This window comes from Crocodylus siamensis, chromosome 1 (assembly GCF_052110815.1).
Source record: "Crocodylus siamensis isolate JL-2025a chromosome 1, ASM5211081v1, whole genome shotgun sequence".
Taxonomy (NCBI): domain Eukaryota; kingdom Metazoa; phylum Chordata; order Crocodylia; family Crocodylidae; genus Crocodylus; species Crocodylus siamensis.
In genome coordinates, this window is record NC_143395.1 from 37394305 (window position 1) to 37407713 (window position 13409).

General features: G+C 42.6%; 1 protein-coding gene across 2 annotated transcripts; it reads left to right on the top strand.

Annotated features, from left to right (window-relative positions):
• The first annotated feature begins 317 nt into the window (after positions 1–317).
• On the top strand, positions 318–11095 carry CLN8 (CLN8 transmembrane ER and ERGIC protein). Of its 2 annotated transcripts, none has more exons than XM_090033240.1 (3): positions 318–928; positions 2664–3336; positions 6807–11095. In XM_090033240.1, exons 2-3 carry the CDS (start codon positions 2794–2796, stop codon positions 7128–7130), a joined length of 867 nt encoding a protein of 288 aa, XP_089889366.1. In that variant the 5' UTR covers positions 318–928; positions 2664–2793; the 3' UTR covers positions 7131–11095. The 2 variants fall into 2 exon arrangements, with proteins under 2 accessions (XP_089889366.1, XP_089889376.1); XM_090033250.1 differs by having other exon boundaries at positions 353–444.
• The last annotated feature ends 2314 nt before the right edge of the window (positions 11096–13409 follow it).

The window sequence follows — 13409 nt, forward strand, 5'->3', positions numbered from 1 at the left end:
CTTACGTTTCTGCACTGACTCACGGATTTGGAGTTTGTTTTGGCTAATCTGGCTTGGAATATGGAAAATTTAAATATCTTTTTAAAGGGCCCTGTTCGCGCTTTGACCAGGGCTTGTTGCACTAGAGATGACCTCCTGAGCTCCTCCCTATAACCCAGCAGAGGAAGCTCGCGGCGTCAAAGTCCCGTCCCTCTATCCTCAGCGCACAACGCGCACGCGCCAGCTGCATCCCCTCCTCCCCGATGAGCCGAGACCGCACACGTGACGCCTTGCGCAGTCGGGGCTGTGGGGAGGAGCAGCCCGGCCCCGCCTTCTGCTCTGTGATTGGTACGCTCCACGTCCCCTCCCCCACGAAGTGGGCGCGTGGTTGGTGCCGGTCGGGCGGAAACGCTGCGGGGGCATGCGGCTTCAGGACTAGGACCGGGCGGCCTCACGGGCCCGGCGGTGAGTGGATTCCGGACGTGCCTTCCTCTCCCGGACCTCCTTCCGGCCCGGCGGCTGCTGCGGTCACAAGGCCCCGGCCTCAGTGCTGCCTGCGGCCGGCCTGGCCCTGGCAGCGCGGAGCTGGTGCTGCCCGGAGCCCGCGCCCGCGCCCGCTTCTCTGGGGGCTCTTGCAGGGGCCGTGGCCCTGGTGCAGGGAAGGGCAAAACCCCGGTCCCGGTCCGCCCCAGTCTGCCCACACGGTGAAAGTGCTCCACGACCCCCACGCTGTGCTGGGCAGCCCCTGAGGAGCCGGGTTGGACCCTCCAGCCGGGACCAGGAGCCTCGGGCTTTGGCGGCAGCAGGTGCATTGGCGGGCTGAAGCCAGAGCTGCGTCACGGGCAGTTAGTTGCACTTGCTCTGCGCGTCTGTTCGAGCAAGTTTGGAGTCTGAGCGTCACCCCTCCCTCCCGCACCTGCGGCTCCTAGTGACGCCCTTGAAGGCAGTGGTGAGTTTGTCTGCTGCTGATGTTCAACTGAGGGTTTCTAGTCCCTGGTCCCACTTCTCTGGTGTGTCTGAGTCATGCTGGAGTGGTGGGGAGGTGTAACCCTTACACGTCTGTGCACTGAGACAGTGTAAAAGAGCTGGAAGGGGATGAAATCATTGTAGGTACGACTGAGAGTATGTAGCTTTGAGGGTTTTTATTGCACTTGATTTGTGTTGATACTTGCAACACAAATGATTTCCAAGCCTTGCTTTATTTTCTACACATGTATGTAGGTGAATATATTCAGGACAAGAGCTTAATTCTTGATGCCAAGACCACTTTGTACAGACTTTTTAGAGACGCTTTTGTATGTTGCTAGGAGGTGGATAAAGTATCTGTACTGTAAATATGTATCTTTTAAGCTGCCCTACTTCCAAGTGGCTACAGGCTGCACATGCCACAGGTTGGAGAAGTAAGGGCTGCATGTTGCATGTGCACTAGGGTAAGCTACAGGTGCCCTTGACCCTGCACTTCTTGCCCATACAAGCAGCCCTGCCCCCACTGCTGTACTGCAGTGACACTTCCACATCCCCTCCCTTCCTTTTCCTCCATCACTGCACCACACACTAATGTAGGCAGCCCCTCTGCCATTGCACTCTGCACTTCGGCTGTGCAGATCCTCTCTGCACCTCTGCCTGCGCTCTATTCAGCAGCTGAAGGTAGGAGGGAGACTAGAGCCCTCGGAGCAGTGGGACCTTACAGGCCTCATGCAGTCTGTGGCCTGCCAGTTGGACAGTCCTTTCTAATCTATAAACTGTAAGCTATATGTGTGCCTATTTGATCTTAAAGAATCTTTAAGACTTCAGTGGAGGGAGTTGCAGGGGGAGAAAGGGGTGCTGAGAAACCAGTGATGTTTTTCTGTTTTTTAGCTGCATTTTCTGTTCTTAACTTTCTTCTATATTCCTATGGAACTGCCCCCTTTCAGGTGTGTTCCTTTTTGCACCTGGGATCCTGCTCTTGATAGAAACAATACGATTATTGGCTGTTACAATTTTTTTGCAAGTGTTCTGTAGGAGTAGTGGCAAGGCATTGGTGTACCAGTTGTCCCAAGATTATTTAAGCAATGTTGACAGTAATGTTAGCAAAACCTTTCAAATTGAAGCCTTTTTGAGGAATATTTTATAAAGGCAAAAGACAACTTATGTAAGATGGAGAAAATTGCAGTGTGTTTTACATATTTTTCCCTATTATTCTTTCCCATTACTACTAAATAACTGGAAGAATGTTATGTTGTGGATAGTTACAGGATAAAGCCTTGGCTGGGTTAAGCTAGTTGGGGCTGGTCCTGCTTTGAGCAGGGGGTTGGACTAGATGCGACCTTCTGAGGACCCTCCCACCCCTCACTCATTTAACCCAGCAGAGGAGGTGCCCAGGGGCCTAGAGTCTGGGGAAGGCAGCCCCAGGTGCCCCTGCTCTGCATCCTGTCTCTACCCTGAACAGTACATTATTGTAGCAGACCTTGTGCATTGCAAGATCCTGCATTCATCCCAGTTCTGCAAGTAAGAAAACAGGGTTTCTCTGTTAATGCCACATCTTCTGTATATATTTTAGCTAATTATCTTCAAATAAGCAGTTTCTCTATGGTTTATGCAACATTCATGGGAATAGTAACACATTCTTAACTTTCCTGAAACTGCTGAGCCTGCCATAATGTACAATGCATTCTTTAACAATGGTGTGTGTTTGTTTTAATCAGAGATGGGAAAAGAAGAGGATGTGGCTTCTGCTCTGTAATGAGACGGGCTGAGTTAAACCTAAAGTAAATCAGCACACTTGTGGGTACTTAAAGTTTCTCACTGAAGACTTTTGAGTTGCAGACAGAAGAAATGGATCTTGTAAATGAAGATGCAATGCCCAGCACTATATTTGACTGGAACTATCTTCTCTGGGAAGTTCGTTTATTTTTAGTAGTAGTTGGCTTTTTCCTCTACTTAGGAGTGTTTCTTCTGTCTCACTCGCTGTCCTCATGGATCAGTGTCACTTACCATACCTTGCCATCAAAGGAGAAAGTCTTCTGGAACATGACAGTCACACGTGGTGTTTTTGGACTTCAAAGTTGGGTTTCTGGCTTGTGGGCCTTACTCATAGATCCTGTTTTTCAAGCTGACAAAGTATATTCACAACAGAAATGGAGCTGGTTTACCTGTTTAATAGCGTCTGGATTCTTCTTGCTTGAAAACGTAGCCGTTCATTTGTCTAACCTTATTTTCAAGACATTTGATGTATTTGTAGTAGTGCATCATTTCTTTGCCTTTGGTGGCTTTCTTGGTCTGATACTTAATACCAAGTCTGGACACTACCTACCCTTGATGGGCATGCTACTTGAGATGAGTACTCCGACCACTTGCATCTCCTGGCTGCTTTTAAAGGTAAGAGTTGATCATTCCCTTGTGTTCATTAGTTAAAATAGAAATTGCCCTTGTAATCCAGATGTTGCCTGTTCCCCTTATACAAATCTACAAGTAAATAAATACTAGCCTCCAAATTGGAAGATTACTTCTAGGATTGAGAGGGAGTTTTTCTTTGAAATTGGAAGTGAATCAAACCATATTGCATTTAAGTCTCTGAAAAGTAGTTTAATAGGGCTAAAGTCAGCAAGAGTTAAATCCCTGCGAGTAAGGCACTACAGTGCGTAATTTGCAGGCACCAGGCTGCCGGAGTTAAATTCAGAATCTGGAGTTAGGTGTCCTGACTCCCTTTGCAATGCATGAAGAGAGATAGGTGCCTCAGAGTGGCAATTCCAAAAACTCACTTTTAAGGTAGGTCCTTAATTGGAATTATGAGGCATAGTTATTACCTGGATTGTAGGTGTTTGGTAGGTTGTCTACTGACAGGCGATGCAAAAAGCAGATCTACAGCATAAGATCTCTTATACTTTACATGCTATAGCACAAGAATAAATGGTTATCCCATTGTCTATCTGGCTACCTGTGATCATGCAAGATGGATTCTCACCTATACTGCCGGGGGAGAGGAGTTTGGCATACAGACTGGCAGCAGATTTGTCTTGGATTTGCTGAGTTCTTCAGTGTTTTTTTCCAGTTCATTCCACATATTTATACATGGGTTGCTCTAGTAAACTTTTTCTGATTTGGTGTATTTAAATGTTTTGGTTTCAGAGACACTGGGAATTGGATGGGGGGTGTGATTTTTCGTAGTGCCTTAGAAGGTGTCATTTTGATGGGTTTTATGTCCTTGGGAAAACTACAGCTTTTAGTAGAGAAGTTTTTGTATCTCCCTTTCATCATTTTGGTCTGTCACTTGTTACCCGTATTTCTTTTCACCGTGTTTTACAGTTTTCTCTGTTTTTACAACTCCTCCAGCAAACCTAGCACAAATATATCTACTATAGGAAAACTAGTATGTTTAGTGACGTCAGTTACTACTGTTACTACTAACATTCTTAATCTAAACCTATAATATATTAATAATGATACATATATTTTTATTATATAATGTTTCTCTTCAGGGCTTTTGCTCTATTTTTAATTTGAAAAATGAGGATGTAAAATGAACCTGCTGGAAGAGGAGGAAGTAGTTCCCATTTGTATCATAACCTGGTGATTAGAGGGCTTGCCCAGGAAGTGGGAGATTTATGTTCTAGGCTGTCCACAGCCTGAGGGAGTTCAAACACTTTCCACCCCTCCTGTTGACTCACTGTGAAAAAACAAGGCATGGTTCAGGGGAGCAAAAGGAGAGAGCATGCTCAAGTATGATAACCACTATCTAGCCTAGTACTTCAGGCTTTGGAGAGATTTTAGGATTGTTCTATTTACTACTTAAGCATTTTCCATTAGAACAGCCATGGGAGTGGGGGCTAGAATTCAGGAGTCCTAGCTACATTCCTTAAACACTAAGGTACAGAATCAGGCTCTGAATTCTTTTCTTGGCCTCCTGTGCCTTGCAAAAGAAAAAGTATAACAGCACAACTTCAACAGGATGGAGGAGAGGCCCTTCCAGCCCCCCCCCCCCTTGCATGCCTATGGTCTAGAGATTGTGTTAGTTTACAAGGAGGTGAGCAGTGTAGGTTTGCACCTTCTCAGACTGAGGAGGAAGTATAACCCAGTTTCCTGTCTACCGACTTAGTGCTGTAACTGCTGGCCTATTATATAGAAGTTAGATGCCACCATTTTCAGTCCTTCTGGCCCAGTTTTAAAAATAGAGTGCCTACAACTGCATTTTGTAAGGGGCCCAAAGCTGTCACTGTGTTAATTTTCTAAGGAATTTTAGGACAATACACTCATTTTCTGGTAGGGCTTAGGTAGGATCTGGGTGCCAAGGCTGCTCAGATGAGGACAGTTCTGAACATGTGTATAGCTCTAACAACAGGTGCCTTGGGAATTTTCCAATTGAATGGAGAGGCATCTTGTGAATTTTAGGCACTTACAGGGTTAGGTGGCTGCAGAGCAGATTTGCAATTTTGAAATCTGTCTATGCCTTTTTGGTTGGGGGTGGAGAGGGGTGGAAACTGGCTTTTAGTGTCAGGAATTAATTTCTTCCCCACCCCCATCCCCCAACACACACACAAGTAAATAGTTTCCTAGATTGAGGACCACAAATTTAAAGTGGCCCAACTGTGTGTGTGTGTGTGGGGGTGGGGAGGAGGGTATATTCAAAACCCTATCCTGAAAATGGGAAGTGAGAATGAGTCATCAGCTCTAACAAACCCAAAATAAACCAATAAACTGCTGCTGGAGAGTTAGATATGTGTGCTCCCATATGCATGTGTGTGTGCGAGTCAATCAGTCATGCATGTGTGAGGGATGTGTTTTGCTTGTTGGAAGAGAAATTAATATCCTACCTTATGAGCAATAATCAGTTCCAAGCGAGTATGTCTTAGTGGTTTTAAATCTCCGGACTTGGATTTAAATCAGTGTGTGTTGCTTAAATTTCCCATGTTGTGCTAACTCTCATGCTGCCATGACCTGTGCTTTGTTGTAGTCGTTTTCTTCTATCCAGCAGGTGGCTGCATGTAGGTGCTACTATACCCATACATTCTGGGAAGTAGTTTTGCATTCTTCTGGACAAGGGTGCTATAAAGTGTCATTGTATAGGACACCATAGAAAACGGCTGGAGAGAGTAGCAGTTTACACTATTAGCAGGAGTGTGGCAAGTTAAATCCCACCCATTCCCTGAGTGCTGCTGGAATCCGTCCCCACTGCACTTATACCTGAGAGATTTCAGGCTTTGGGGTGTTGGATTGGAGTTGATGAGGGACTGAGGTGCAACTCAGACCTGAGCAGGGGCAGGAGAGTGCTGTAAGAGAGCTGGATTGACCCTTTCCTGGTCCTGAAACTGCTGGAGTTCAAATGCTCAATGGATGTATAAAACTGCAGCACTTGTGGGGCCAGGGAAGGTTTAATTTGGCTCGTGGCAGAGAGATCTGACATCTCACAGCAGTGGTCCTGCCCTTACTACAGGGCCAGAGTCTTCACCCTCCCCCTGCCTCCATTTTGGCTCCTCTCTTTGCTGGGTGCCTGAGGCATGCCTGCCACAAACAGCAGTTGCCCATGCCACTTGTGGCCTGCATGCTTCAGGGTGGCCTGCATGCTTCAGGTTTGCCACACCTGCTTTACAGTGACAGAAGGCTGAACTTCTTTTTAGTTATGTAACAAGGAGTGGGTGACCGAAGCACCAGCTCCAAGTGCCCACTTTCAAGGGGTTCGAGAATGGCAGCTGCTGCCAGCTCATCTGCTGCCACTGCCACCCCAGCTGCTGCTGTTGCTTCTGCCACCTAGGGCAAGGACCCTGGTAATTACACCCCTGCTTCTGCCTTACAAAGTCTATGTGCATTGTTGTATTGAAGCAGCAATCTCATTACTTGTCTCTGTTTTCCAGGCTGGCTATTCTCATACCATTTTCTGGAAGGCAAACCAGTGGCTCATGATCCATCTGTTTCACTGCCGTATGATGCTTACTTATCACATGTGGTGGGTGTGTATTTCCAACTGGAATGATGTGGTGGAAAACCTTGGACTTCTGTATTTTATCGTTTTATTCCTGGGATTAGCTTCTGTGTCAATAATTCTTAACCCATACTGGACATACAAAAAGACTATGCAGGTTGTCAATCCAACTGACTGGAACTTTTCACACGCAGAAGTGAAAACTGGACAATCTGGAAAACTGAATGGTGAAACAATCCAAAAGAAGAGAATATAATACTGAAACAGCTGGCTGTAAACAGAAGCAATATAAGACCAGAAAAATATAATGCACATTTTTAATGAGTCCAAAGAAACACAATTACTTACAAGAAATCAGAGTACATATTGATTCATCCTTAACTTGCCATCAGAATTCTATACTCTTGTTTCAAAAGTGTTAAAAAGTATAGCTTTTTAAAAAATAACACAGACACACAGTGCACCAAAAATCTTAGACTACTTTTAACAGGATTTATGCTGACATTTTTTTTTCAAATTGAATGGTGTTGCTTCATTCTGTAATGAAAGGGAGTAAAAATTGTATCTGTTCTTCTAGCACTTTTCATCCTAGGATTCCCCAGGTATTTTCTAAATACCTAATTAAGCCACACCCAAAACCTAATTAACCCACACTGCATCTCTTTAAGGAAGATTAGAATTAAGACTATTTCAGAATCATGGAAGAAGCTGATATTGAAAACTGACTTTTATTTCTGACGTTGAAACTACGTCTCGAATATAGAATACCTGTTTCAGTCTAACCAGTAGGCGACTCCATACTGATGTGATAGACAGTCCATCACCTTGAAGTCTTTAAATCAAGACTGGATGCCTTTCTAAAAGGTTTGCTATAAAAGCTTAGATAAGTTATGGGTTTGATGCAGAAATTACAGTCAGAGGTTTTTGTCCTGTTTATTCAGGAGGTCTCCTCTGGCCTTAAAATCTGTAGGGTTGTCTACACCACAGTAGTAGCCTGTTCTGACTGGGCTCTTCCTTAGCTTATCCTGCCCGTTTGCAGCCATGAGCACTTTACCAGCCTGGAAGTACAACACTGGGACCACCTTGGGCTTGTCCATTACACATGAGAATGGACTCTCAAGAGCAGCCTGTAGAGATGGATCTGAAGCATCTTCACTGGTGTACCTCTTGGTTAGGACTGCCTGTAGAAATGGGTGGATGCAGCACGCTTGGGATAGCCTAGCCTAGCAAAGCCAAACCATGATACCATCATATTGTAATGGTATTCAATCTTTTGGCCCTACAGGCCAGATGAGTGACACAGGACCAAACCATTAGCTATAACTGGGTCCCACACCATGCTGGAATCAGGCCTCACACTGCCCTATATACCTGATCTAGCATGCAGGGCTATGCTGTCCAACCCACAGAGCTCCCCAGTCATACAGAGTCTGGCAGCAAGGAGAGTAACAACCCAGGAACTGGAGGACACTGCTCTGAGGGCTGAGCACCCATGTTGTAGATCTGTTGCACTTGTAGACTTGTTCTTTGGAAAACTGAAACATCGCAAGTGTCAGTAAAAAAAACGTAAGTCTTAGATAAGCTTATTATTGGGGCGCTTATTACATGTATAACATTCCACAGCACAGTATTATCTTGCAGTTGGCAGTGATTGAGTGGGTTCTTTGTGCTAATATACTTGGCGATAAATGTTACTGTGTGGGGTGGGGGAAGGAAAACAACTTTACCATGCTTTTTGTCAGCTGACAAATACAGAGGGAGTAAAGAAAAACTTGAATACTCAGAATGGTGCTGGAACCCGTTAGGGGAACATCTGGAAGATTTCTTTGTTGTTTTGGAGATGTCAACTTTTTGCATCTAGATCACAAGTTCAAATCCAGTCTTAGTTAATCTATCTCCTTGGAGTCACATTACATCATTTGAAGATAAAATATAGGACAAAGTACAGATGTTGTTTACTTTAGTTGGAGTATTGCCTAATTTCAGGCATCCCACTTTGTGAGGAATGTGAAGAAACTGGAGAGGGTTTAGAAGAGAGCAACTAGGTTGCTAAAAGGGCTGGAATGTAATGCATATGATGAAACGTTGCAGGAAGTAAGTCTGTCTAGTTTGCAGGGGAAAGAGATTAATGGTGAATAAAGCAATTTCTAAATATTTTAAAGATGGTCATAAAGAAGATGGGCGGGGAGGGGCGAAATTCGCTTGCCTTGCTGCAGAGGGAAGGACAGAAGGCAATGGGTTTAAACAGCAGTAAAGCAGGCCTGGATAAAGTCTCGGAACAAACTTTCTAACTACAAACAGTGGAACAAGCTGCCTAGGGAAGTTGTGGAGTCTCCCTTACTGAAGATTTTCAAGGAGGTGGAATTGGTTAACAGTAGCGTATCCTGCATCTGTGCAGGAGGCTGGACTTGAATGCTCTTGAGAGCCCTTCCAACATTATAAATCTGAAATTTTATCCGTCTAAAATGTCTTGTGTATAGGAGCAATTTTCATGCACTTTTTTTTTTTCTTTTTGAAATCCATCCATTTAAAGCAGTGGTGGGCAAAATGCGGCCTGTGGGCCAGATGCGACCCACCAGGACATTCTATCCAGCCTGTGGGGCCCCTAAAAAACTTAATATTAATCTGCCCCTGGCTGCTTTTGTCATTTGGCCCTTGATGGCTTGCCAGAACTCTGTAAGCGGCCCTCTGCCCAAAATAATTGCCCGCCTCTGATTTAAAGCATCTTTTAAGGGCAAGGTAGGAAAGAGAATATTTTAATGTATAAGCTGTTCAAAGCAAGGAGTTTTTGTAAGCTGTTCAGGACAGGGATCTTTTTCTTGTTTTTTATATTTTTAAAGATGCCTGCATGTGTGCAAGAGCCCTTCCAACATTAAAAATCTGAAAAATGATCTCTCTAAAATGTCTTATCTATAGGAGGAACTTTCATGCATTTTTTTTTTTACTTTTTTTTTTTTTAAATAATCCATTTTAAGTATCTTTTAAGGGCTAGGCACGAGAGAAAATTGTACTGCATAAGCTGTTCAAAGCAGGGAGTCTTTTTAAGCTGTTCAGGGCAGGGACCTTGTTCCTGTTTTTTATATTTTTAAAGCCCTCTGTATGATTTAGAACAGTAGTCCTATACATAAAATACCAAACGGTATCTATACTTCCTGTCACATATTCCAGGTGTTTTTATAAAATAAAAAAAAGCTAAAGAGTGCTTGCCTACTATGAACACTATGTGTATTGTTACAAGTAACCATAAAAGCACAAAAATCACTTCTTGTATTGGTTATATATTTCTTTTTTTCCACTTTGATCTATTTCTTGGGTTTTTATGCAGGTGCACACAGTTATGTTTTCTTCCGCTAAATCTAGGCTGGCTGCTGCTCCTCACACCGAGGGATGAGATTAATTATGTCTAAATTCTACAAAGACTTACTGTTGTCCTAGGCCTAGCCTAGACATAGTTTGTTTTTAAGTTTTGCTAACATAAGATTTGGCCTTCTGCTTTAATGAGGCCTCACTCCATTCCATGTGGGGAAAGCGTCGCAGGGGCTGGTGAGGCCCACAGTATGTTGCTGCCATCACATGGAAAACTTTTGCTTGACCTCAGATGTTCACAAATTAGCTTGCTCCTTTGTGTGGTTTAGTGTTGCAGATTTCTTCTCTCCCACCATTACAAATAGGCTTAAGTGTTGTCATACTTCTCATGTCTGCCTTCCTGCAGATGCTTTGTATCCTTTTTCAAGCAGACCCAGGTATCTGGTTAGATATGTCTGCAGCATTCCTACTTTCTGTTATTTGTCTTGGCTTCCAGTTGTGTGTCTAGGTTTCTTCTTGCTCCTTTTCTTGCACCCCACAAAATACACCACATTTCTTTCAGTGTTTATTCTTGGCTACAAAATCTTTCATGATCAGACACCAAACACATTGCTATATAGCTTTCCTTGTTCAATAGCTTCAGGTCAAAACTCTGAAGCTTTTCTCAAGATGGCTGTTTTGTCTTGTCTTTTTAACTGTATAGTACTTTAGGATTTATATACTGTGCCTCTCAAAAATATCTTGGCTTCAGAGAAATGCCTATCTGAAATAAACAAAGAAGTATTAAGTTTTTGTTTTTTTTGTTTTTTTTGTTTTTTTGACCAATGAGTTGTATGATTAACTAAATACAACTTTTTGGATATGTCAATTTTAGATTGTTTGCATAAATAAAAGTATTTATGGAACAATGTTGTGCATGACTCTTTCATTTGGCTCTTGCTAAGGAAATGTTTGCTTCTGCTATTTCTTTGGTCATATGGAGTAATAAAGAGTTTCAGCAATGTATGTACTGAATGTATCCTTTTACATACTGAATAAGTTTTTTAAGAATAACTTGATGTCAGCAACTGGAAAGGACTGAACTATGTCCTTCTATGAGCACTGCATATGAACTGTACAACCACTTTTGGTATATTGATGCAGCTGTACCGTGTTCATCTTCTGTACCTGGTGCTGGCAAATAAATCTAGGATTCCGGTCTAGCCCAGGGATTGATACGACACCTGGCTCGATGAGTGACAGCAAGGCTTTATTTACTCCAAGTGTTCAAAATCAAGTCAAGTGAGCCTAAACCCAATCAAAGTCCAGTAATTTAGCTAAAAGGTGATGATTTCTTACCAAACAGGTTTCTCTGCAACTTCTTGAGTAAGTCAGGTGCATCGGCCACTGGTGTTAGAGAGATTTCTCACTCTTGAAGTGCACACTGTTTGCTGCTTTACTGTCTTTTTATACCCTTAGCTAAGCATCTTCAAAGCATTCTTTTAGTTGTGTAAATCAAAAGAGTCCCAAGCAGTAGTTGACAGGAAAATCTTAAATCTGCTCATTACTGGCTAGCAGAAATTTCTAATTTGAATGCGTTACCTTCTTGGGTAACGAGGTTATTTAGTTCAGAGCATATCAAGAAACTGATTGACAGCCAGGAAAAACATACGCGTCCTTGGACTAAATCAGGAGGAGACATCTATTGCATATGGAGAATGTTTCTTCCTGCACATAAACATGAGTTAATTGCAAAAGAAATATTTACCATATTAATTATCAAGGATAGACATTGCATATGGTTACACACCAGATAACTAGGAGGCTTTCTGAAATCATCCTGACTATAGCAAGATAAGCTGGAAGAGATATGTCATTGTTTCTTCTCAGCTGGCCTAGCCATGCACTCACAACCTCTTGCATTATGCAGTTAGCATCAGTATTGTGTATTTTAACTTCTGTGAGTAAGCCTGAGCTTAGCGTGAGTTTCAGAGTCATCAATGGGGACTGAAAAAAAAATACACTCCATCTCTGTGGGGCCTGCACTTTTGTTAGGCTGTGAGCTTCAAGATATGCATGAGTAACTTTAAACGTGGTTTTGTTTTGTTTTGGGTTTTTTTTGATTGGGGCCTCAAATGGGAAACTTTTGGGGGCAGAGAATATTGGTCATCCTCTCTGTTTACATTTTTCTTTTATCAAGCCAACAGCATAATAGCTTTTATTTATTTATGTTTTTTTGATGTTTATTTGATTGTTGGAATTAAATGGAACATTTAGGGATTGGAACTGTAGGCTTCCTCTTTAAATGGAAGTGGCAAATAATTAAAGGAGGGTAATCGACATAACATTGTGGAATATGGATCTTGTCAAACTAACCTTTCTTTAGGTGGGTTGATGTTATAAGATTAATTACATCAAACCTATTAACTTTTTGACTACTGCATGATGCTCAATATGGTACCACGTGACATTTCAAAATTAAAAATAATGATAGTCAAGATGGTGCATATCAAATAGATTAAAAACTGGTTAACTGATGGAGTATATGGGACTAAGCAGGAACTCCTCAACAAGCAGGCATCTTTCTTCTGGGCCCCAAGAAAATTAGTGCATGGCTTGATGGGTTGTTTTTGTTTTTTTTAAACGAATAAACTGGAAGAAGAACTAAAAAATCATTACTAATAAACTTTGTAGATGCCTCAGAAATTGGGGGATGAATAATAAAGAAGACCAGGGATTACTGATGCAGAATGCTGTATCATGGATAGGCTGGATGTAAACGAGCAAGTAGGCACTTGAGGACAGCTAAATGTAAAGTTAGCCTGCAATCCATACATACTGTGCCTAGGTTCTTTGTTCTTATCTTGAGAAGAAGTGACTCTGAAAAAGATCATGGATCTTCTGGTAAGTAGCTGAACCTAAGCCTCCAGTGTGATGCTGATTTAAAAGGCTGTGTAAATGGAGAAGTACCAGGAAGGGGAAGAGAGGTTTGGTAATTTCTCTGTTTGGTACTAGTGCAACCACTACCAGGACAGTGCTGGTATTACAAGTATGACCAAAGGATTCAAAAACTTGTATTCAAGTAAGTACTGTAAAGTCTCTTCATTTATTTAATTGCTGTTTTGATCTCCTTTGATATAAGTTCCTATATGGTGAGCACATTAACAGGAGATTTTTCAAGCGTTTTAAATAATATATATAATTTATATAATTTTCTTTTTATTTAAGATGCTGTAATTCAAAAGTGCTC